General features: G+C 46.0%; 1 protein-coding gene across 1 annotated transcript; it reads right to left on the reverse strand.

The window, feature by feature from the left end:
* Window positions 1-2,501: 2,501 nt before the first annotated feature.
* Window positions 2,502-24,682, reverse strand: Dad1 (defender against cell death 1). The gene is made up of 3 exons (XM_036198599.1): window positions 24,394-24,682; window positions 11,366-11,540; window positions 2,502-2,737 (listed from the first exon to the last, which is right to left on the reverse strand). Exons 1-2 carry the CDS (start codon window positions 24,602-24,604, stop codon window positions 11,410-11,412), a joined length of 342 nt encoding a protein of 113 aa, XP_036054492.1. The 5' UTR covers window positions 24,605-24,682; the 3' UTR covers window positions 2,502-2,737; window positions 11,366-11,409.
* Window positions 24,683-25,372: the final 690 nt, after the last annotated feature.

Below are 25,372 nucleotides of genomic sequence, written 5' to 3' on the forward strand. Positions count from 1 at the left end.
AACCCTTTCCTTGCCAAGTTGTTTGTTTGTTTGAGTCATGGTGTTTTATCACACCAACAGAAACCTTAAAGTCATGGGGAACTCAAATTGTCTAGACTTCCAGAGCCCAGAGCCACAACCCATCAGGATCACAGTGAGCATGCAAAGCTCCCAGGTGCTGGAAACTAGCTGAGGTTAGCTTGCTGAGACTCCCAAACCAAGGAACACATCTCTCTAACTCCCCCAAGTATTTTCCAACCATATAAGGAAAGTGTTTTGTAGCCCCAGATTACAGGATGCGATCAAAGAGCAAAGGGTATAGGCTGCTGGGAGGGGAAACAGGAGAGACATTTCCATGTGGTGGAGACAGGAAGTGTGTAGGCAGAAGGTGCAAAGGGCTGTGCTTCCTCTCACCGCAGAGAGCAAAGGACAGTGTACAGTGGCTGTGGTGAATGGCCTGCAGCCCCACAGAAAGAACACAGGAAATAAAAAATAAACCACCCCACAGAGGTGCTGTGAGCTAGAAGCAGCAGGAAACAGCAGGACATCTCTCTGTCCATACAATGGGACTCAATGCACCTGCTCTGACCTGAATCAACAAAACCCTCAGAATGAGGGGCTGTGGGGAAGGAGGAACAGGGCATTTCCCTAACAAAGGAGTAACCCACTGTCAACCTTCCTGTGCATACGGAATTGGGACCCACAGAGCAAGCTACGCCAACAGCAACCTAGTAACCGATAGTGCATTTTCAAATTTGAACTCCAAAAGTAAGCTGCAGAGCTTTGTACTGTTGTAAATGGGAGACACACACACCAGAGATGTGTCGCCATCAAGGCTAATTTGGGAAAACCACAACCCCTGAGACAAGCAAATCTGATACTTGGGAACTCAGTACCTGTCCCATGTGGCTCTAAATCATTGTGAGAAATGCAAGCCTGCATGCATGTTAAAGACTGCTGTAATGTCTTCCTTGACAAAGTTATTACTCATTCCCCGCTGACTCGTTTTCTTGAAATCTTAAGACTTTTCTTATTTGAAATACCTATTTATGGAACTAAACTAAATTAAAACTCATCCAGCTCTCCCGGTAAAGCGACATGTCTGTGCATGAGTGTCAAGCACACTGGACTTATTAAGTCACCGTGAATTTCTCCCCGTGGTGGTAAGGCCTGGCCTACAGAACTACTGCCAGTCTTGGTCGTTATATTGAACCCAGCTACTCCTAAAAAGCTTGCCATCCCTGTGTAGAATCACTCTCAATCTTGTATGTCTGGTTAAGCAGAGGGCTAATAAAGAATGGAGACCAACTTCATCAAGCCCCCAAATAATTTCAAGATATACCCAAAGCTGGAAATCACTGCTCCAGCCCGGTGCATCTCGAGCTTCTATGTGCACAATAATCACCTGGGATCTTGTTAAAACACAAAGCTTTGCTTCTGTGCTGGGGGGAAGGCCTCGGAGTTTCCTTTCCAAACAGCTTCTGAGTGACGTCAACACTACTAATGGGTACTAATGTACCCACGGAACAGCAACCCTCCAAACCTGGCCGCACCTTCAAGTCACCTAGGTAACTACAGTTAGACCCCCAAAGACTGGATCCAGTGGGACCCAGCCAGTGAAGCTATGAGTTCCCCAGGCTATGCTAGTGTGCAGCCCTCTGGAGGACTCAGCAGGACAGGTCATCTGGTCCGCAGCTACCGTGGAGCTCACAGAGCTGCTCCCATACATGGCCAACCTGAGGCTCCTGAGACGAGGCAGAGCTCACTTGATACCCAATGCCTAGACTTCAGCCTCCAGACTTGTAGTCTAAGCAAGCTTTGTCCTTAAGGAGCTCTTCTGTTGTCTCTGATTTTAGTAAGACCCGTGATCTCAAACACAAATCTGAGCTTCATTTCTTCACCTCCTTAATGAGAACTGGGACCTCTGAAGACAAGGGCATGGGGAATGAGGGACTTGAGGGGAGCTTTGGAAAACACGAGATGCAAATCAACACACACGTGCACACACCACAGACAGACAGACAGAGTCACACACCACAGGGACACATTCTCTCATACACGGTCACACAGACACACAACACATAGATACTTACCTGCCATCAAACACACACACACACACACACACACACACACACACACACACACACACACACACGTACTTTGCACCCAGCTTATCCCGCCTGTGAGAGACACACATTTCACTCTTTACCAGAAGCACGTGGAAACAGATGTACTGTGAAAGCACACACACAGTTCAGTTTCTGACAAAGTGCTTGGCAGTACAGTTCCAGACGATGACAGATTAGTAGAGGATTGCCTGGTCCGGCAAAAGGACGAAGGACTGCCATTTTCCAGGTTGTCAGCACTGTCCTTTGTCACTAACCTCAATGACAGCTGCTTACTTAAAATGAAGGTGAAGGTTCACAAGTTAACAACACAGGAGAGCTTGTGAGCACACGGGGCTGAAGGGAACCGATCTTCACACGAGTGTGAAAAGGAAAAATGGCAGTCGGAGGCACAGCGAGGAGGAGCGGCAGAGAAACTCAGTTTAATTTGGAAAGTAAGGGTTACACTTCGGGGAAGGCAGGTTTCGTGTTAACAGACCGCACTGTGAAGCGGGTCTACAGGCCAGGGGAGTTCGTTCTCTGGACGCCCGTCAGCTCATACCCAGTCAGTCACAGTTAAGTACAACTGAAGAATCAATGTTCAACAAGCTGTCATCTCAAGAATTCTTATCCAGGGACGTCAAAGAGTGAACCTGAAAGACAGAAGCAGAAAGGTAAAATGTCACGTCCCAAATCCTTCCATCTGACTCTCAACCCGTGAGACAGCTGCGGCACTCACTCCCAAGCATGAGACAATGCAGCCAGACTACAAGAACCAGAAGAAGGCCGGCTGTTTTCCCGAGCACTGTATGAGAGTAGTATCTATAAAGACAACGCTCACACCTAAATTCCAAGCTCACCAAAAATGGCGGGCAAGGAGCTGAAGAAACCGGCCTGCAGCTCTCCAACTTAGCAATCCTCACCTGCACCAGCCCTCCTCACCTTCCTGCCCTCAAAGTCCTCACAAGTCCTCACGCCCAATTGGACGACAGCCTCAAGACAGAAGGTAAGACTTCTCAAACATTCACAAAGGGTCAGGGTCTTCAGAAGAAGTGATTCTGTGTTTCCTTAAAGACAGTTACTTCGGGTAAATGGGAAATGCCTGCAGACGCGGCTGGGTTGATGCCTGGTTGGGTGGACTTCTGATACTAAACACTTGATCCTAAGACACTCAGGCCAGTCTACGTAGAGGGAGAGGGCTCAGGAAATAAAGTGTCTTTGCAGGAGGTTCCAGAAGATCCAATTCCCTCCTTTTCCAGAGATGTACTTAGCGAGTATTCAAACAGAGGCTTCAGGATTTCTAAAATGTTAGCTCAGTACAACTGGGCCCAGTGGACAACTCAGAAGAGCGTTTTCAACTGTTAAGCAGAGTAAAGGCTAGCAAAACCTGCCACAAAACCTCCTCCGTGATAGTGAGACACACAAATGGAAGACACCAATTGAGAAAGGGAGCAGGAGATTCCTTCTTTCACCCAAGCAGCAAAGTGTACCATCTGCCCAGCCGGGCCTGCAAGGTGAGACGCAAGGGATGAGGAAGAGCACTGTCTACAGAGATGAAAATGGTGACGTCAGGTCACCTCCTGGGATGAGCTCCTCCCAGCTCGCTCTACCCAGACACTATCTGGACAGCTACCACCAAATCCATCTTTCCTTGGATTCTGATCACCCAATTAAAACAGCAACTGAGGCTGACAGAAATCAAAGACCACTGTGCAAAACTCCCAAGAGCAGAGTTCAGTCTGAATCACTCGAATGTTACAAGGCCCAGATCGTAACTTCTAAAAGTGAAGGACACTCCAGAAATCACTAAATAGGCTAATCCTCTCGTTTCAGAAATGAAAAACTAGAACCTGATAGCTTTGAAAGTGTATCCAGAGCTCTGCTCTCCAACCGAGTAGTCTGGACCTACACAGATTTCTTAAAATTCAGTTAAAAGTAGGTGAAATTATGGGTTGGGCTGGGGATATACTTCAGTTGGCTGAGTACTTATGTGGCATGCATGAAACTCTGGGTTTCATTCATTGAAACCAGGCACGGTGGCACCTGTCTATAATCCCAGAAGTTGGGAAGTGGAGACAGATCAGAAGTTCAAGGTCTTCCTTGGCTATATATTGAATTCAAGGACAGCCAAGGATTCAGAAAAGCCTGTCTAAAAAAATAAAACATAAGGAAATTAAAACTTAGTTCCTTCGTGAGTCCCTTTCCAGATATCCATCAACCAACATCAACCACTGACTAGTAGCTACTGTTGTGGGTAGTTCAGACCCAGAACAAGATGCCAGTAGGGTCAGCCCTGACTGGATGACGTCAAGCCTGCCAGTCTGCATTCCCGTACAGCTCTCCTGTACCACAGTAACAATGCCTGACTGCAGAAACACCTAAGGTTCTGTGTTTCTCTTCCTATGAACGTCTCTTCAATTTTCCCATTTAAAAAGAAAGCAAGTTTAATATTTTAACAAACACAATCTAACAGGAAATACACATACCATATATGTAATATGTAGAGTATATATACCATATATGTATATATACCATATGTGTAATATATGGTATACATGTGTAATATTGTTATATACAAGTAAACATACACATCATATATGTAATATAGTATAACAATATATATATTATGATAGATATAATTATTATTTAAAAGTTCTTAAAAACAGACAGCAACATGTTCAGGCTCCAAACGTCCACTATGGCGTGCCCACTCAGTCCATGTAGCAAGGGCTAAAGTCAACTGAAATTCGCCAAGGCTATTTCCTTGGGTATAACGCAGAAGCGCGGCTCTCTGTCTGCCTACCACAGGGCAGGCAAGAAAACTATACGCACTGATATAAAGGTGCATAAGGAAGATACATAAAGCCTAAAAATGTGGGACTGTGGTAGCAAGAGAACATTTTATAGATGGTCGGTTCTGTAACACTGAACGTTTTATTTTGAACAATCCTACTTTAATGTTCCACCTTCAGTGACCAGACAGTAGGAATATGAATAAAAAGTCACAAGTGGAGAGAGAGAGAGAGAGAGAGAGAGAGAGAGAGAGAGAGAGCGCAAAGCCCAAATGGAGTCCACAAAACACAGTGACCATCATAAACAACATTAATGAAAAGTAACAGCTGAAAGAAACTGGTGGAGGCCAAGCAAGCTCCTCAGTGTACAGGCAGGGAAACTGAGGCCTGTCATCAGCGTAAGGTCCCCCTTCTCAGGAACCCGGGAGCAGGGCAGGGCAGGGCAGGAGTGGACAATTTTAAAGCATTGTGACAAATGCAGCCCGGTGAGGGACAGTGACTTAGGGCTGGAGTCGCCAGGGGATGAGGACAGGATCTGCATGAGCCGGGTACAGCAGTGACCTCCTGTAGTCCCACACTCAGGAGGCAAGGAGCAAATCATGAGTTCAAGGGTAGCCTTGGCCACAGAGCAAGACTGCCTCAAACAAAACTGAAAATAAATTTAAAATAATTTAAAAATAGGGCTGAGATGAGATGGATCAATGGGCAAAGACACCTGCTAAGCCCAACAACCTGAGTTTCAGGCCCAACAGCTCCTTATAGGCTGTCCTCTGACCATGTGTCATGGCTGCACACATCCACATCCACAGACACCCCCCCACATGCACACATCCACATCCACAGACACACCCCCCACATGCACACATCCACATCCACAGACACACATCCCCACACATGCACACATCCACATCCACAGACACACCCCCACACATGCACACATCCACATCCACAGACACCCCCCCACATGCACACATCCACATCCACAGACACACCCCCCACATGCACACATCCACATCCACAGACACACACCCCCACACATGCACACATCCACAGACACACACCCCCACACAAGCACACATCCACATCCACAGACACACACCCCCACACAAGCACACATCCACAGACACACACCCCCACACAAGCACACATCCACAGACACACACCCCCCACATGCACACATCCACATCCACAGACACACACCCCCACACAAGCACACATCCACAGACACACACCCCACACATGCACACATCCCATCACAGGACACACACCCCCACACAAGCACACATCCACAGACACACACCCCCCCACATGCACACATCCACAGACACACACACACACACACATGCACACATCCACAGACACACACACCCCACACATGCACACATCCACATCCACAGACACACACACACACACACACACACATGCACACATCCACAGACACACACACCCCACACATGCACACATCCACATCCACAGACACACACCCCACACACATGCACACATCCACACACACCCCAACACATGCACACATCCACAGACACCCACACCCACACATGCACACATCCACATCCACTGACACACACCCCAACACATGCACACATCCACAAACACAGACACACATCCACATCCACAGACACACACCCCCACACATCCACATCCACAGACACACACCCCCACACATGCACACATCCACAAACACAGACACACACCCCCACACATCCACATCCACAGACACACACCCCCACACATGCACACATCCACAGACACACACACCCCCACACATGCACACATCCACATCCACACACACACACACATGCACACATCCACATCCACAGACACACACCCCCACACATGCACACATGCACACACATAAATCTAACTACATCTGACTCTCTATCTAAAAGACCAACCAGAAGAATTCAGCCACCAATTAAAAGTCAATCAATGTTTTTAGCTATTAAGACTAATCGTACAGAATTAACCTCACCTTCCCGCCCGGAGAGGCTAAGGTACTGAGAAAAGGGGGAAGAGCCCACTTATCGACTACAAAATTAAAGGTTGTTGCCAGCAGGAGCTCACTGCTGGAGGCAATAAAGAGTCCAGAAGAAAGGCAGCTGACAAGAGAGGAAAACCCTGTGAACACACCCCTGGGGTGGTGCAGAGGATTCCTAGCTCAACACTGCCCACTGCTGGCCAGGATGTAAAGCAACCCCTGGTGAGCAATTCAGCTCCCCCGAGCCTCTGCTGCCCCACTCTGACTGGAAGGGAACTGGCTTTTGTTGTCCCACGTGCTTTGTGATGCCCTCAGCAAAGGAAGCGCCACTAGGGGCAGCAGAGCTTAGAGGGTAACATCCAGGTGGGCAACCCAGGCTGCAGCAGATGGTCCCACTTCCACAGGGGTGCAGGCAGCATAAATGGACTGGGGTGGTAACTGGGCAGAGGTTGGTACTCATAGGCACAAACCCACACATACTTACACACATATACATAATTTAAAATGAAAATATTTTAAAAATTAAAAAGGGAATCTGGAACTGGGTCTGGGAAATGCTTATACTTGTAATCTCAGCATGTGGGAGGCAGAGGGCGCAAGGATCAGGAGTACAAGGTCATCCTTCAGGACATAGGTGTTTGAAGTGACCTTGGACTACAAGGGACCCTGTCTAATGCCAAAAACAACAAAGGATTTCTCACAAGGCTCTCTGGATCTCTCAACCTGACCTACAAACGGGAATGGCGAGGTCATCTTTCTGAGACCATTTGAAAATAAAATGGCCTTGCACGAACACTCACAAAAACATCCAGTGGGACTCCATCTGCTCCTCCCCAGCTCCCCTGAACCACACTGATTTTTCCAGCTCAGTGCCATTTTCTTTGATCCGCCCTTTCTTGCTGGCTGAATGTCACCTTCAAATTAATTAAAAATCAGTTACATTATAGATTTAAATGTGCAACTCTCAACTGGAAAATAGGAATGTTAGGCAGCAACATGAGAATCTAGCTCAAAAACACGTTGTCCTGTAACCCCACACTAGGAATAAGGAAGTCACTCCTACCATGCTCCTAAGTGTTTCCTCAGAGCATGGAGCAGTTTTGTTTTTGTCTTACTTTGTTATCCTACCTTCCGAGTTACTGTAACTACTGAGACCTCACTTGAAAACTATGTTTAACAGGTTTGGCATGGTGGAGCTAAATTAAAACCATACATAGATGGAACAAATGGATGTGTGGAGCGGGGTGGTGTATGTCAGTGAAAGACCTCTGGAAAATGTGCTGGGCCGTCCCCCAGAGAAGAGCATGTCCCACCACTCCCATGAGGCTGTTCTCCGCACAGTGACTGAACACTGCATCTGGGGTGGAAGATTCTGCATACTCTGAGCCCACGATTCCCAGCTGAGCAGGCGGTCCTGGGCTGGGACTATGATCTGCACTACACGGGTTCTGCTGAGCCTGCTTTCTGTCTTGTCATAATTCTGAAATACTGAGTTCTTGGGAGCCAAGGCCTCCCCGAATCATGAGAGCACCAGAAATAACTTTCCATGATCTGCTACCTTTCTGAGCCTTGAGAACATCCTTGAAATGTGTTTTGTCCCTTCCTAAATACATACCATAACTCATCTAGGAAACACCTTCACAAACCTAGTGAGGCAATCAGAAGACACAGCTGTTTCAACATCTCTCCAGAAGACCAAAGACTCACACCTAGTATTCACGTCAACCCGAGGCGGTCCACATCGGAGGCTCCATTTTCTAGCTACACTCGAGGCATCCAATGGAAACGGTAACTGGTAACTGGTAAGAGCTGTGATCCTCTCAGCAGCTACTTCTCTCAGGCACACTCACCCTTTCTCAGTCTCCCACAGCATTTTGTCTGATCTCTGGTAACACTCTAGTCACGTTACGTTCCAACTCTACGTTTATAGGCCTTTACCTTACTTAAGACAAAGTCCCATGTAGTTCAGGCTGACCTCCAATACAGCTGAGGATGAACTTGAATTTCGAATCCTCCTGCCTTAGCCTCCTGAGTGCTGGGATGACAGGCATGCACCACTATGTCTGGTTTGTGCAATGCTGGTGCTGAACCCAAGGCACACTACCAGATGAAATACACTCCCAGTGTGGTGGTTTGAAAGAAAATGGGCCCCCAGGCCCATAGAGAGGGGCACTATTAGGTGTGGCCTTGTACAAAGTGTGTCACTGAGCGTGGGCTTTGAGGTCTCAGAAGCTCAAACCAGGTCTTGCTGCTCACGCTCACCTTCTTCTCCAGCACCATGTCTGCCCGCACACTGCCATGACAGTAATGGACTAAATCTCTGAAACTATAAGCCCGTCCTAATTAAATGTTTTCCTTTGTAAGAGTTACTGTAGTCGTGGTGTCTCTCCACAGCAACAGAAACCCTAACTATGACACAGCCTCGTTTCTTTTGTTTAAGGTTTTTGGGGGTTTGGTTTTTGTTGTTGTTGTTTTGGTTTGGTTTGGTTTGGTTTGGTTTTTTGGTTTTTCGAGACAGGGTTTCTCTATGTAGCTTTGCGCCTTTCCTGGATCTCACTCTTGTAGACCAGGCTGGCCTTGAACTCACTGAGATCCACCTGCCTCTGCCTCCTGAGTGCTGGGATTAAAGGTGTGCGCCACCACTGCCTAGTTCGTTTCTTTTGTTTTTGTTCACACTTTTTGAGATTTAGGTCTCGACTGTTTCCTTTTATTCCAGTAACAGGCACTGACTGAATAGGGATGAAGGAAGGATGGAGAGCAGGTCAGGTTTCCAAGGATTGAAACTGTATTAGGATGGTTAGGATAAAGTGGTTCTCAAATGTTTTCAGGGACTAAAGCATCCCAACAAGTTACCACTTCCTAAAATCAAAGCTTTACCCAAACAAACAACTGTTTTGAAGGTGAATTTACGTGCCATTACAAGGGAATGACTAGTTCCTGCTAGAAAATGAAATACAGTGACTGTCACATCACCGCATGTACTCTGCCATGTGTCACTCTGGTGCTTCTTGTGTGAGTTCTGAGGCTTTCAGTACAAAAACACAGGTTTCCATGTAGTGTTGTACAGAGGTTGGTCCTAAAATCTTTTCCCCCAAAAGGTTATTTTCTAAGGTTCTCTTCTCCTACCACCTAGAAACAACAGTGTTAACCACTATGGCGCAAAGAAAAGAGCACAGACATTCATCAGTAAGTTGCACAAGCACTAGGCCAAAGCATCAGCAAACAGAGGCTACTCTATAACCACATAACTGCAACTGGGGAAGTTACTGGACGGTCCCGGGCTCATTTTCTCACATCAAAGGAACAATACTGATATGTGTATGGGGGAAAAAAATCCATGTACTTATTACAGCTTGAAGACTCTGCATCAGAGCTGTGCCAGTTTGAATGGTCACAGGTCCGTATGTGTGAATGCTTTCATCCAGTAGGTGGAACTGTTTGAGAAGGATTAGGAGGTGTGGCCTTGTTGGAGGAGGTTCAAAAGCTCAGACCATTCCCAGTTAGCTCTGTGCTTCATGCTTGTGGCTCAAGATATAAGCTCTCAAATACTGCTCCAGCACCATGTCTGCCTGCCTGCTGCCATAATCCCTACCATTAGAGTCACAGACTCTAACCCTTTGCACCCATGAACACCACTTTCTTCTACAAGTTGCTTTTGCCACGCTGTCTTACCACAGCAACAGGAGATTAACTAAGACACGAGGAGCGGGTGGAGAGGAGGTCACACAACCTATGAAGGGAGGGAGGGCAGAGAAGGCTTTCAGTTCTACAAGAGGGATCTAGGCCCACTTCTGTTTCTCTATCAGAATTCTGTGAAGTTTGTTTGGGGGCAGGAGTGGCTTCAGTGCCCAACAAGGGATGTAGCAAATGAACCAAATGCTAATTAATGGTCTGGTTCCAAATCTTCTCCCAAGTTAATCAACTTTATCATTTAAGTTTGGGACACACGTTAGTGAGTACCAACTAACACTCATTCACACTGAATGCCTATCAGGTAACAATGGCTACATTTAACATCAATGGCAATCGAAATTGGAAAAAAACTTCAAGAACAAATCTAAAAGCAAACCTTGCAATTTATCATTCTTCAAAAATCTTTGGGTGCCCACCTGTAGTCCCAGCAGGCAGGATGCTGAGGCAGGAGGCTTGTAAGTTTGAGACTGGCCTGGGCTACATAGAGAAACCCTGTCTAAAATAACAAAAATAAAAGTTTTAAATTTTGAGTTAATTTCTTTCGTAAGTTACTAGTAAAATTCAGTGTGTTCACTTCAGGTAAACACTCATATCCTGTACTTTAATGATCTGCAGACATGAAGAATATGACCGTTGGGAACAACAGGCTGATGGTCATGCTGATAAAACCAACTTTGGGCCTCCAGGAAATCCTGCAAACATCTCACAGCACTATGGGAACTCATCCCCTTGAAGCAGAACCAGCCCACCTCATTTCACCGCTAAAATCAACACAATGGGACATGGCTGTGACCATCACTTACATTCTGCCAGTCTCCAACTCCACAATGAAGGAAACGGGAGCAGTTCAGCCAACAAAGTTCATGACGACAAGGTGCAGGATGGTGCTGGCAAAGAGGAAATCAGCAAAGGCCCGCTCTGGAGAGATGCCCTGGAAATCCGCCTTGTTCTGGGGGTTGATCTGTATTCTCAGACAAACTGGGTAAGAAACAAAACACAAAAGTCACTATCTAGAAGTATAAAACAAACTATTTCTAGTGAATATACAACTACATCCCATGATGAAAATTCTCCTCTAAGAAAATGAGTGCACACGTACACCCAAGAGGCATGCACAGGAATTAGGCCTACAGTGTGCACCGTGCTAGAAACATTCAGTGTCTACTCATAGCACACACAGTGCATGCAAACAAAGAAATACTATATGGCAGTGAAAAGGAACGTCTGACTGCTGGATGCAAAATGAATGAACTTCATGACATGTTAGCCACCACAATCCGGACATAAAGAATACATGCTAGATGGTTCCGTACATACAGAACCTTAAAACTACACAAAACAGCCAGGTGTGATGGCATACATCTGTAACCCCAGAACTTGGAGGGGTGAGGAGAGGGAGAACTGCCACAAGTCTGAGGCCAGTCTGGGCTACATAGTTAAAACCCCATCTCAAAAAAGCAAAGTAACAACAAATAAACAAACTAGGCAAAGTAAGTCAGGACAGTGGTTTTCATCTTTCATGGACAAAGAGGAACCCTGTATGGTATGACAATGCTCTCTCTCTTGATCTAGGAGGTAGTTAAATCAGAGAATTTAAAAACTGATCCCAAGCTAGGTAACGGTTCGGACACCCAGCACTTCCGAGGCAGATGAAGGATGGGATCCATTCAAAGTCCACTCCACAGCAAGTTCAAGGTACACCTGAGCTACATAAGACAACTGTCTCAAGACACTAAAACTAAAATAGGGCTGTGAGGTAGCTTATTGTTGAAGGCATTTGCCAACAAGCCTGATAGCATGCATACATACATACAATAAATAAAAACTGCAAAAACTAAAGAAAAATACATCAAATTTTATATATTTTTACATTTTTTGTTTTTTGCTTGTTTGTTTTTGGTTTTTCAAGACAGAGTTTTTTTGTGTAGGCTTAGCTGTCCTGGAACTCACTCTGTAGACCAGGCTGGCCTTGAGCTCTCTGCCTCTCGAGTGCTGGGATTAAAGGCATGTACCACCACTGCCTGGCTCACATTTGTAATCTTAACTATTTATTTAAAGGAAAAATAAAGGGGAAAAATGATACCTCAGAGTTATGCTAAAACTAAGCGTATTCACAAATATATCTCCCCCAACCCTAAGAATTTTCTTAATCTAGTGATTTAAAGATGTCTAATTATATCTACACAGGGCTATAGATACAGTAGAAACAGAAGTTGGGCTGAATGAAAACCCTATGAAATACTGAACATTTTCTACAAGATGCATGCATAACACACAGCAGAAATTAGACATACAGACCTGCTACTGCAGCTAACTATCTTTGATAAAGTGCTAGTGGCTGCTTATCCATCTCAAAAACAGCAGAAGACCTAACACATAGGACTCCTGACAGTGATCTCTCCTGCCACATTTCTGTATCCCTGAAGTCTCTAACCAGGCAGCAGCCAATCACCCAGACATGAAAAGAAGCTCCAGGGGTCTTATCTGCTCAAATACCTTTATTGCTGCAATAAATAATCACACCTGCTGCAGGCTGGCAGCCATTCCAGCATTCACAAAGAAGAATCCACTCAAAGGAGAGAATGATCAGACCAGTGCTCCAGAGTTCATCACCATAGCAACAGTTTTCATCACTAGGCACAGACACACCATGGAAGTGCACTGATCTTGAAGGACACTGACTGGATAAGGGAACCACTTAAAACCATGCCGTGAAAGGTCAGTTAAACCACCTTTTGGGGAAAACAACTGCAATACTACTTAATATTTAAAATGTTTTTATCTTTTGACTGACGAATATGTCTTACAAAACATAGTATGTTTGTAAATTTGAAAGAAAAAAGGAAATGGTCCAAATATCATCAACGGGAATACTTATACTACAGACCTGCAATGAAATCCTATGCAACTATTCAGAATGAGGTAAATTCTCTATACACTGACAATAAAGCTATCCACTTTTACTGAATGAAAAGAAGCCAAAAGCAATGACTCATTCCAGGTCTCTTTTTGCATGTGTCTGTGGTGTTGTATGTATATGTTCCTGTGTGCATGTGTGTAAGGGTAGGTGCACACATACATGTGTGGAGACCAGTGGTGTGTGTGTGTGTGTGTGTGTGTGTGTGTGTGTGTGTATGCTGTCTCTGTACGACTTGTGTATCCAGGTGCTCCTGGAAGCCAGAAGAGGGCATTGGATTCCCTGGAGCTGAGAGTTACAGGCAGGCAGCTGTGAGTCCTGGATGTAGATCCTGAGAACCAAACTCAGATCCCCTGGAAGAGCAGGAAGTGAGCTTAACTACTGAGCCATCCCTCCAGTCCACGCACTGTATCTTTTGAGGCAGGATCTCTCACTGAAGCTGAAGCTCACGATTCAGTGCTGGGACCCTACCTCAAGTCCTCATGCTTCTGCAGCAACTGGTCTGCCTCGGGCCCCCTCTGCTCTTCTAAAACTTTAACTTTCATATATAATTATTATGCTTATATCTTTATTTTATATATAAATATTCTATTACTTGGTTGCAATCTAACAAAAACGCTAGAGAAAAAGATACAGAACGATAGAAAGTGAGACAGTGTTTGTTGTAACTGTAAGGGAACAAGAGAAAAGCTATGTGAAGGTGGATACAGCCATGGACTGATGCCACCCCTAAAATGACCAGAATAACTCAAATTCGGTAGTGCACAAACCCCAAAGCATTCAACGTACCTCAGAGGTCAAGACCAAAACCCCATTTTTGAAAAAATGTTTACTCTATGTGTACATACATGCATCATGTGCCTGCCTAGTGCCCAAGGAGGTTAGTAGACAGCATTAGACCCCCAGAACTGGAGTAACATGAATGCTTGTAAGCCACACATAGGTACTGGGAATTGAACCTGGGTCCTCTAGAAGAGCAGCCAGTGTGTGCCCTTAACTGCTGAACCATCTCTCTACCCCTCCCAACACCCCATGTGATACATAAAATGCCTACTCCAGTACAGGCTGTTTTGCCAACATGACATAAACTAGAGCCGGCTGCGAGAAGAGAATTGCCTCCACCAGAATAGCCTATGGGCATGTTTGGGGGGCATTTCTTTCCTTTGTTTAAAAAAAAAAAAAAAAACTTATTTCATTTTATTTTATTTCTCAGGTGTTTTGTCTGCATGTATGTCTGTGCATCATTTGTGTGCCTGGTGCCCTAGTAGTCTAGAAGAGCACGTCAGACCCTCTAGAAGTGGAGTTACAGACCGCTGTGAACAGCCACATAGATGCTAGGAACTGAATCTGGGTCCTCTGGAAAGCAATCAGTGCTCTTAAGTGCTGAGCCATCTCCAGTATCTTCTTAATTGATGATTGATATGGGAGGACCCAGCCCACTGTAGGCAATGCTACTCCCAGGCAGGTGGTCCTGGGTGGTATAAGGAAACAAGCTGAGCAAGCCATGGAGAGCAAGCCAGTTAGCAGCACTCCTCCATGGCCTTTGCTTCAGTCTCTACCTCCATGTTCCTGCTTTGCTTTCTCTTGGTGATGAGCTGTAACATGTGAACCAAATAAGCCCTTTCCTCCCCACGCCCCATTGGTCACAGTGTTGACCACAGCAACAGAAAGTAAGCAGGACACTGTCTGAGAAGTGGGGGGGAGATGGGCATGCAGGAAGGAGCCTCCAAGAAGAACCTGGGAAGTTTTCTAAAGGATACTTAGCATGTCCAGGGTTAGATAAGCTGCCCCATGAGAACTACAACCCCTCCAGAACCTGTTATTCATAAACACGTCACATTCCTCAGCTGCTCTGGACACAAGAAAGGGAAAGAAACATGCTTGCTGCAGAAATGAGCCTTCAGCATCTCCCTGAGCACTTCTACAGATGGCAGTCGACTCCTCCTGAGGCAGCCTGTCCCTTTTCAGCAGTTCTATTTCATCATCCTTAAATGCTCGTTTGTTCAGCAAAATATTTATCAAGCATCATTCTGGATGCTGGGAATGTGGCGCAGAGCCAGACAGACAGGAGTCTGGCTCCCAAGGAACTCACAGTCTGTGGAGACAAACACAAGTGTTTCCAGTGATAATTCAGCAAACAGACAAGAAAATTCTGGGCAGGGAGCACACTGTGAAGAAAATGGAGCTGGACACACTAGAAAGTCGTCTTTTACAATGCTACTAACGCCATGTTTGAAGCCTTCCGCATGAAGATCTGGGACAGAGCAACAAGGCAGTAAAAGCAGTCTTGACGCGTCTTCGGCATAACAAGTCAGAGACTCCCGATGTCAGCGGCCAGAAGAGTCTGGCCTTAGCTAAAGGGCAACGTAAAGCACTGCGGGGTCCAAGTAGCTGTGTGACATAAATGACCGACATTCTTTAAAGTCAGAACTGCAGTGAAGAATGGTTTGTGGGACTAGACATGACTGACTTCGGTACTGACAAGTTCAGGGCTGGGGGTAAAAATCAGCAGAAATGAAAGAGACGAGACTTCTATATTCTGGAGCTTGCTAGTGAAATGATGTGGGAGTCAAGAGAAATTCTGGGATCCGAGAGACTCCTAAATACCCTGCTGGTGAAGAAGCAGATGGCTGGGCAGAGAAGGTTCTATTTGAGATATATACACTCGAGACAAGACAGACATCAAGAAGAGAAATGAAGTCAGGAACTGGATTTACGAATTTGAAACTCAGAGGGCAGGCTCAAACTAAGAACATAAATAACATGACGTACGCATACAGATGGAACTTAAATTCACCTATGGAAAGAAATGGGAAATGAAACACCCAGCACAGCAGAGAGGAAAAGACAGTAGGTGCCAGGGAGCAAAGAGGAGACAGCCACAAGAGTGTGGAGAAGCAAGTGTTTCACTCGGAAAGAACGAGCCAACTGAGCTAAATGCTAAACACTGAGCAGCGAGGTAAGGTGAGGCAGACGACTGCTCCATCTGGCAACATGGCAAGACAGTTGGAAGTGGTGGGGACGGACCACCAGGGGAGCACTGAGGAGTAAGTGGGGAGGAGGCAGAAACAGTGACTATTCTCTTAAGAAGTCTACAATAGCGGAGAAGATACAGAGGGTGGCTAGGAGTGCCTGGGGTCAAATGGAATGTCTGTCTGTCTGTCTGTCTGTCTGTCTGTTTGTTTGTTTGTTTGTTTGAGACAGGGTCTCGGTTGTTTTATACATGGCCTCGGTTGGCCTAAAACTCACTATGTAAACCAGGCTGGCCTCAAATTCAGAGATCCTCCTGCCTCAGGCTCCTGAGCACTAAGATTAAAATATGCATCACCATGTCTGGTTCAGCTTCTTCAAATTAGACAACATGAGAGCACGTCTAAAAGAATGATCGGAGAGAGAGGAAATCCGCGACGCTGAGTGAAGGGTAACTACAGAAGTCGCTCAGCCAACAAGAGATGAGCTGACTCAGGGAAGCAGCTGGCGGCTGCATGTGAGGGACACACACCACAGTGGGAAGCCATGGACAGCACAGGCAGGGGAGCAGGCAGGCTGCTGCGATTCAGTGGAAGATGGAGGGGCTCCTGGCTACTTTCACTGTTAGTGAAAAACTAAAATACAAGATAAACTGTGAATACAGGCAAAGAAATGGAGAGAAGTGTGGGAAGTTACAAAGCACACTTTAGGGAAGTGTGCACACTAGGCACACACTGCAGGAGCATTGCAAGGGCCAGGGAGCCCACCAGGCTCCCATCCTCACCAGTACCACGTGCACAGTAAGAGTAGGGACCGCGTCTGTGTTCCTCACAGTTGAATCTGCAGCACTCGAGCAGAGAGCCTGGAAATAGTACTCGGTGTTCCTTAAGTTAAGACATGTCACAATATAACAGGATACAGATGTGAAAGCATCTGCCCTTGCCTTCGAGAGGGCAGACAAGCACAAGAAATGCAGCCCAAGGGAAAAGTCCCATCTCTCTCCTTCCTTAGCCCCACCCTACACACACAGAGCGAAGCAGGGACACAAGAGGCCTGGGTCTGCTGGGAGAGTCAGGAAAAAGTCTCCACAGGGAGGAAACTGAGATGTAAGATGTGAAGGAAGTTCTGAAGACGTCCAATAAAGGTACCAGAGCCCAACATCAGTGCTCATGGGGCAGCATGTAACTCACTGACACTGGAGCATACAGAACAGACAGAGATGAAGGGGGGGAGATCCATGAGGCCGGCTCCCAAAAGAGCCTGTGTGTCACAAAAAAACAAACAGAACAAAACAACAGCTCTGCTTGGGAGCCACAGACAACCGCGGGTGAACACCACAATGAGGCTCACAAGTCAAATCAAGCTCGACGAGAGACCAGAGATGTGCAGCCAGGAAGCAGCCTGAGGGGCCGAGAATGAAAAGTAGTGATGGACAGACGGAGGAGCACTTAGAAACAGGACAGTGAGCCATGAACTGCAAACTCCCAATCTGCTGGACAGCAGCTAAGAGGAATCCACAGACACTCCCGGAAGTAGCCAGACCCCAGTCCACCTAAGCCAATGGCTCCTTAGGACAGAAAACACTCTCGCTGGTGTCCCTCAAATCCAAACGCCTTTCAGGTTTCTTAACTGGGAGCACTAAAACTTTATTTTGTAAATGTCCTAAATTTAGTGTGTGTGTGTGTGTGTGTGTGTGTGTGTGTGTGTGTGTGTGTGTTTGTGCGCGTGTGTGCTGTTAAGTGTACCAATGTGGTATGTTCATGTGGTATATGTGCATGTGTACAGATGCACATGTCTGCATGTGTATACTTTCAGAGGCCAGAGCCCACTGGGTGTCCTGCATGCTTGCGCTCTCGCGCTCTCTCGCGCTCTCTCTCTCTCTCTCTCTCTCTCTCTCTCTCTCTCATCCTTTGAGACAGGGTCTCTGACTTAACCTCAGCTGGCAGCTGGCAAGACTCAGCAATCCTCCTGATTCTGTCCTGCCCTGAGCACTGGGGTTACAGGCACATGTAGCCATGCCTGGCTTTTGACGTGGTGTGGGGGATCTGCTCTTCATGCTCTGCAAGCATCTCTCCAGCTCCCAAACACTCCGTTTTTCAAAAGGCAAAACTGTTTCCTAAGTTTGAGAACAGAAGGACCAAAGTTGTAAAGTGACTTAAAACAGTGATTTCACAGACTAAACGGACGGGGCTAGGTGGTGGAGTGCTGGCCTAATAAGACTTATTTTGGGCATACTTATTTTAAGGACAGACTTAACTATTTCCCACTTCCCCTCCCTAAATAACTTGAAATGAGCAGATTTCAGTTAGGTAAAAAAGGAAATGAAAAGGCTGCCAACACTGGAATGCTAACTCAGAGGCGACAGATGTCCCTCCTGGAGTAAGAGCTAGCCATAGATAAACAGTCAGCTGCAGAGAATGAAACGGAAAGCAAAGTGACTTCCTCGGATCCTTTAAGAACCTACAATACTATACTAGACTGCTGAACAAGCTCATCCCAGTGCCAGTCACCTCAACCCCCTTCCTGAGACCCTGAGGAAGTCACACCCAGCCAGGAGGAGACAGAAGACACCGCTGTGTCTCATCAGGCTTTTAAAGTTTGATGGCAGCATTCTAAACTAATTTAAAACATACGAGCCAATTTCCAAAGAGCAAATGCAAGATACAAAAGGAACAGCCAGGCAAGAGTGAAGGGAATCAGGCTAAAGGGCTCTTCCTCCAAGTCTACAACTTACATCGACTTCAAGTCTGTCCTTTACTTCCGAAAGGAACTGCTGTTGGATGCTTGTGATACACTTAGTGTGAGTGCACACATGCACTGCTGTTGGATGCTTGTGATACACTTAGTGTGAGTATACACACGCACTGCTGTTGGATGCTGGTTTGTTCACTTGTGATGTACTTAGTGTGAGTGTACTCATGCACTACTGTTGGATGCTGGTTTGTTCTTCACTTGTGATGTACTTAGGGTGAGTGTACACATGCACTGCTGTTGGACGGTTGGTTTGTTCACTTGTGATGAACTTAGTGTGAGTGTACACATGCACTGCTGTTGGACGGCTGGTTTGTTCACTTGTGATGAACTTAGTGTGAGTGTACACATGCACTGCTGTTGGACGGTTGGTTTGTTCACTTGTGATGAACTTAGTGTGAGTGTACACATGCACTGCTGTTGGATGGCTGGTTTGTTCACTTGTGATGAACTTAGTGTGAGTGTACACATGCACTGCTGTTGGACGGTTGGTTTGTTCACTTGTGATGAACTTAGTGTGAGTGTACACATGCACTGCTGTTGGATGGCTGGTTTGTTCACTTGTGATGAACTTAGTGTGAGTGTACACATGCACTGCTGTTGGATGCTGGTTTGTTCTTCACTTGTGATGAACTTAGTGTGAGTGCACACATGCACTGCTGTTGGATGCTGGTTTGTTCACTTGTGATGAACTTAGTGTGAGTGCACACATGCACTGCTGTTGGATGCTGGTTTGTTCACTTGTGATGAACTTAGTGTGAGTGCACACATGCACTGCTGTTGGATGCTGGTTTGTTCGCTTGTGATGAACTTAGTGTGAGTGTACACATGCACTGCTGTTGGATGCTGGTTTGTTCACTTGTGATGAACTTAGTGTGAGTGCACACATGCACTGCTGTTGGATGCTGGTTTGTTCTTCACTTGTGATGAACTTAGTGTGAGTGTACACATGCACTGCTGTTGGATGGTTGGTTTGTTCACTTGTGATGAACTTAGTGTGAGTGTACACATGCACTGCTGTTGGATGCTGGTTTGTTCACTTGTGATGAACTTAGTGTGAGTGTACACATGCACTGCTGTTGGATGCTGGTTTGTTCACTTGTGATGAACTTAGTGTGAGTGCACACATGCACTGCTGTTGGATGCTGGTTTGTTCTTCACTTGTGATGAACTTAGTGTGAGTGCACACATGCACTGCTGTTGGATGCTGGTTTGTTCACTTGTGATGAACTTAGTGTGAGTGCACACATGCACTGCTGTTGGATGCTGGTTTGTTCACTTGTGATGAACTTAGTGTGAGTGCACACATGCACTGCTGTTGGATGCTGGTTTGTTCACTTGTGATGAACTTAGTGTGAGTGTACACATGCACTGCTGTTGGATGCTGGTTTGTTCACTTGTGATGAACTTAGTGTGAGTGTACACATGCACTGCTGTTGGATGCTGGTTTGTTCTTCACTTGTGATGAACTTAGTGTGAGTGCACACATGCACTGCTGTTGGATGCTGGTTTGTTCACTTGTGATGAACTTAGTGTGAGTGCACACATGCACTGCTGTTGGATGCTGGTTTGTTCTTCACTTGTGATGAACTTAGTGTGAGTGCACACATGCACTGCTGTTGGATGCTGGTTTGTTCTTCACTTGTGATGAACTTAGTGTGAGTGCACACATGCACTGCTGTTGGATGCTGGTTTGTTCACTTGTGATGAACTTAGTGTGAGTGCACACATGCACTGCTGTTGGATGCTGGTTTGTTCACTTGTGATGAACTTAGTGTGAGTGCACACATGCACTGCTGTTGGATGCTGGTTTGTTCGCTTGTGATGAACTTAGTGTGAGTGTACACATGCACTGCTGTTGGATGCTGGTTTGTTCACTTGTGATGAACTTAGTGTGAGTGCACACATGCACTGCTGTTGGATGTTGGTTTGTTCACTTGTGATGAACTTAGTGTGAGTGCACACATGCACTGCTGTTGGATGCTGGTTTGTTCACTTGTGATGAACTTAGTGTGAGTGCACACATGCACTGCTGTTGGATGCTGGTTTGTTCTTCACTTGTGATGTACTTAGTGTGAGTGCACACATGCACTGCTGTTGGATGCTGGTTTGTTCACTTGTGATGAACTTAGTGTGAGTGCACACATGTGGGCATGAGAGGACAGCTTGCAGAGATCAGTTCTCTCCTCCCCTCATGCAGGTCCCATGGATCGAACTCGGTGGTTCTCGGGTTTGGTGACAAGTACCTTCACCCATGGAGACACCTCACAGCCCACGCTGTCATTTTTAATTCTCAGATGACGGCCTACAGGAACAGACCTGACACCCAAAGCTCCAGCACTCAGCACCGCGTGGTCCTTCAAAATCCTCCAATATCATTTCCTAGAACCTCCCTTCACCAGTCAAAATGCCCCCTCCATTCTTTTCCAATTAAAAAAGAGAAAAGTTAAAAAAAAAAAATCAAAACACAAACAAACAAAAACAACTTCAGCAGGTATAAGATTTCCTGTCTCAACAAGATGAACAAAGGCCAAACATCCAAATTTCAAATTTTTCATTAAACAAGTTACAAGGCAATGGTCTGGGCTAGCAAAAAGGTTGGATTTAGTAAATTTAGGCTGCTGGCACGTATCTTTAATTCAGAAAGTAGAGGTATGTGGATCTCTGTGAGTTCAAGGTCAGTCTGATCAACAGTTCCAGCCAGCACTACACACTAAAACCCTTTCTCAAAAAAAGATGGATGGGTGGGTGGATAGATGAATGGGTGAATGGCTGAGGATGGATGACAGATGAATGGATGGAGAATGATGGATTGATGGATGGATGGATGGATGGATGACAGATGGATGTTTGATGGAGGATGGATGGATGGATGGATGGATGGATGGATGGATGAATGGATGGATGATGGGTGGATGGATGATGGATGGATGGATGATTGATGGATAGAAGATGGATGGATTGATTTGAAGATTTAGCTCAGTGGCAAAATGCCCCTGAGTTCACAGAGGTGGGCAGGAAGACACAAATGATAACTTTCTCTCATTCTATTGCCTGCTACCTAAAAGATTTAGTAATGTCCTCATTACTAATGTCCTCACTACTAATAATGACCTCACTACTGACACCAATCTCACTATTAATAAGGTTCGAACTAGTAATAAATAATGTCCTCACAACTGACACCAATCTCACTACTAATACTGTTCTCACTACTAATAATGACCTCACTACTAATAATGTCCATTACTAATAACATCCTCACTACTAATAATGTCCTCATTACTAATGTACTCACTATTAATAATGTCATTACTAATGTCCTCACTACTAATAATGTCCATTACTAATAACATCCTCACTACTAATAATGTCCTCATTACTAATGTACTCACTACTGACACCAGTCTCAGTACTAACTGTGTTCTTTTGCTAAGCAATCTATTCAGTAACAAGCCATATTGCGCCCACTGGAACTTGACAATTTTAGCCTTAACCGGCACAAAAACAGGACTGGGAGCTGGAGAGATATCTCAGTTGGTAAAGGGCCTTCCTCAAGCATAAGGTTCAGATAGATGCCCAGCATCTGATGTAAGACCTGGTAGGGTGGCACTCACATCTGTAACTGTGGGTCTGGAGAGAACAGGACGGAGACAGACAATTCACCACAGGAAGACACCCCCTCAAGCTCTTTGGCCAACCAGCCAGTCCAGTCTAGCCACTGAATGCTGCTGTTCTTTGACTTCCACATATGCACACATGCACACAGACATGTACTGACACTTCACAATACACTATGTATACACACAGAGACACCCACAAAAATATTTTTGAAAAGAAATATTTTTAAAAGACAATACTTGGCATAAGCAAAAGCCACCTGCAAAAGAAAAAAAAAGAAGAAGAAAAGAAACTCTCTGGCTTTTACACACTAACCTAACTTTTCAGCATATCGTTCTTTTCTATGTAGTCCTGGGAAACCAATGTTACCCAGAGACTCATAAAGATGGGGTGGCATCAGCAGAGGCGTTTTTAAAATCAGCTTTTAGCACACACACCCTTCCTACACTTCCATAACAGAGGCAAAAATAAAAATAAAAATAAATCAAAGGTTCTCAGCAAAGTTCTTTCTCCTGGTTGGTTAATAAAATCGTCGTGAAGTAAGGAGGTTTGTCAGGTCGAGCTGATGGTGCTAATACATCCTGATAGCTAGGGTGCAGCCTCAAGAAACTGGACCAAAATCCAAAGACAGTGACTACTGAACAAGCTGACTTTGCAGCTCTAGCTCTGACTGGGGCACAAGTCATGATGTCTGGAGGCCTACTTAAGTTCTGAAAAGTAAAATTATCCCCAGGGTGCCTGAGCTAGCAATGTGAATGTGTACACGTGATGTGAGATCTGTGTTAAGGGGGTATCACTGTACATCAAGTGTCCAGACAAGCCCCATGCTGTATTTTGTCTGTGTCCAAACCATAGCTAATAAACTCCCAAAACACTGCTGACCATAATACACTTGGTAGCTAACATTCCTGAGCCAAACCTGTTCCCAGTATTCACTCAATTCCATGGGGCAAGAAAGGTCATACTTCAGAAGAAATTCGTGGAGGCAATCCTCATTAAATCTGGAAGTCTACAAGATTATCAAATGCGGAAAGCCAGAAAGAAAAGCTAACACGCAACTGTGTGAATAAAAATTGAGTTCAGGATAATGAGAACAACAGGGGAACATCGTCCACAAAAATAAGTGGGGGCAACTAATGAGCCAGCATCCACTGGATAGCGTCACAAGCAATCACCAGTATTTATATTCCTGTTCCTGCCTCCCCCTGGATGGAGTAGGGATTAGGCCAAGGTGACAGAAATGGCTCGGGGTTGACTTTTTTATTTAAGGGTCTAAAAACTTTAAACTTGTATTAGAGCAACACTAAAGTTGGGGTGGGATTTTTCCTTAGAGCAGTATTAACTGCGCTGGGGTCACCAGAAGAGAGTTTCTTTACATCTTCAGTTCCAGCTCCTAGGAAGTTGTTTCGCATTAGACGCGTGACAACATTTCTGAGCCTGTTTCCTGGATCCCAAGATAAGAAGTATGCACGACTTCACAGGCGACGGCCATCTACAAACTACCAGAGGGTACTGTGAGGACGGAGCTGCGCAGCAAAGTGGAACATTATTACCAGGATACAGAATCATTACCCGCTAGGATGAAGCTGCCCACACAAGAGATGAAGCCGGAGAGGAAAGAGTTGAAGGGGAAGGTGCCCACGAGGAGACAGTAGCCGAACTGCAGCGCCCCGGTCAGCAGGATATAAAGGAGATAGGCGTCCAGCAACTTCAGCCGCTGAGGAGTGGAGCTCAAGTACTCCTCCAGGAACCGCGAAATGACGGACACCACCGACGCCGACATGACGAACGCGGGACACTTCGGGTACCAGACGGCCACAGGGATGTGGTTGGCGCGTGCGCGCTGGCGAGCCCTAGCCACGCCCACTCAGGCTATTGGTCGGCCTTGGCGCGTCACCATTAAGGCGCAGACGCAGTTTGCATCCGTAGGCTGAGAACTACAGCCGGAAATGGGTCAATGCGCCTGCGTGTGGGCTAGCGCTGAGCTGGAGACGTGTACTATATCCTTATTTCCGCCCTACGTTTGTTGACGCCCACTGTTGCTCAGGCGACGAGATTTGTGACAGGAACAAGGGGAAAGGTTTTACCGCGGACAGCGTAGCTTACCAGAGAGTTCCGGCTCTCTTTGATCCCCGTGTCCTCGGTAGTCAAACGTGAGAATCTTGTTAGAGACCAAGCTGGCGGTCTAGGGATTCAACCTGCCGGGCCTTAATTCTCTTAAAAGCTCTGTCTGCAGATGTCTATGACAGATCGTTAGAGGAGGTTAACTTCCTCCGCAGTGAGAACTATGCTTATCCGAGGCGAGCGCCAGTTCGCACTGGCGGGTAAGGGTTGACCTTCACAGGATCCTGAACTGGAAGGCCGGATCTAGCCCTACGAAGAACCTAAGCCAGCAGGTATTCATTCATTCGACACACGTTTGCTGGGTACCAACAAGGACCAATAACTTGTGGTTAAGTTGTAGGAACATTGGGATTAATCAAACACAGTCATTGTCTCAAAAGGGAGGTAGTCACTTGTGCGTAGAGTGCAGGGTCAGAATCAGCAGCAA

Source organism: Onychomys torridus, chromosome 9 (assembly GCF_903995425.1).
Source record: "Onychomys torridus chromosome 9, mOncTor1.1, whole genome shotgun sequence".
Classification (NCBI taxonomy): domain Eukaryota; kingdom Metazoa; phylum Chordata; class Mammalia; order Rodentia; family Cricetidae; genus Onychomys; species Onychomys torridus.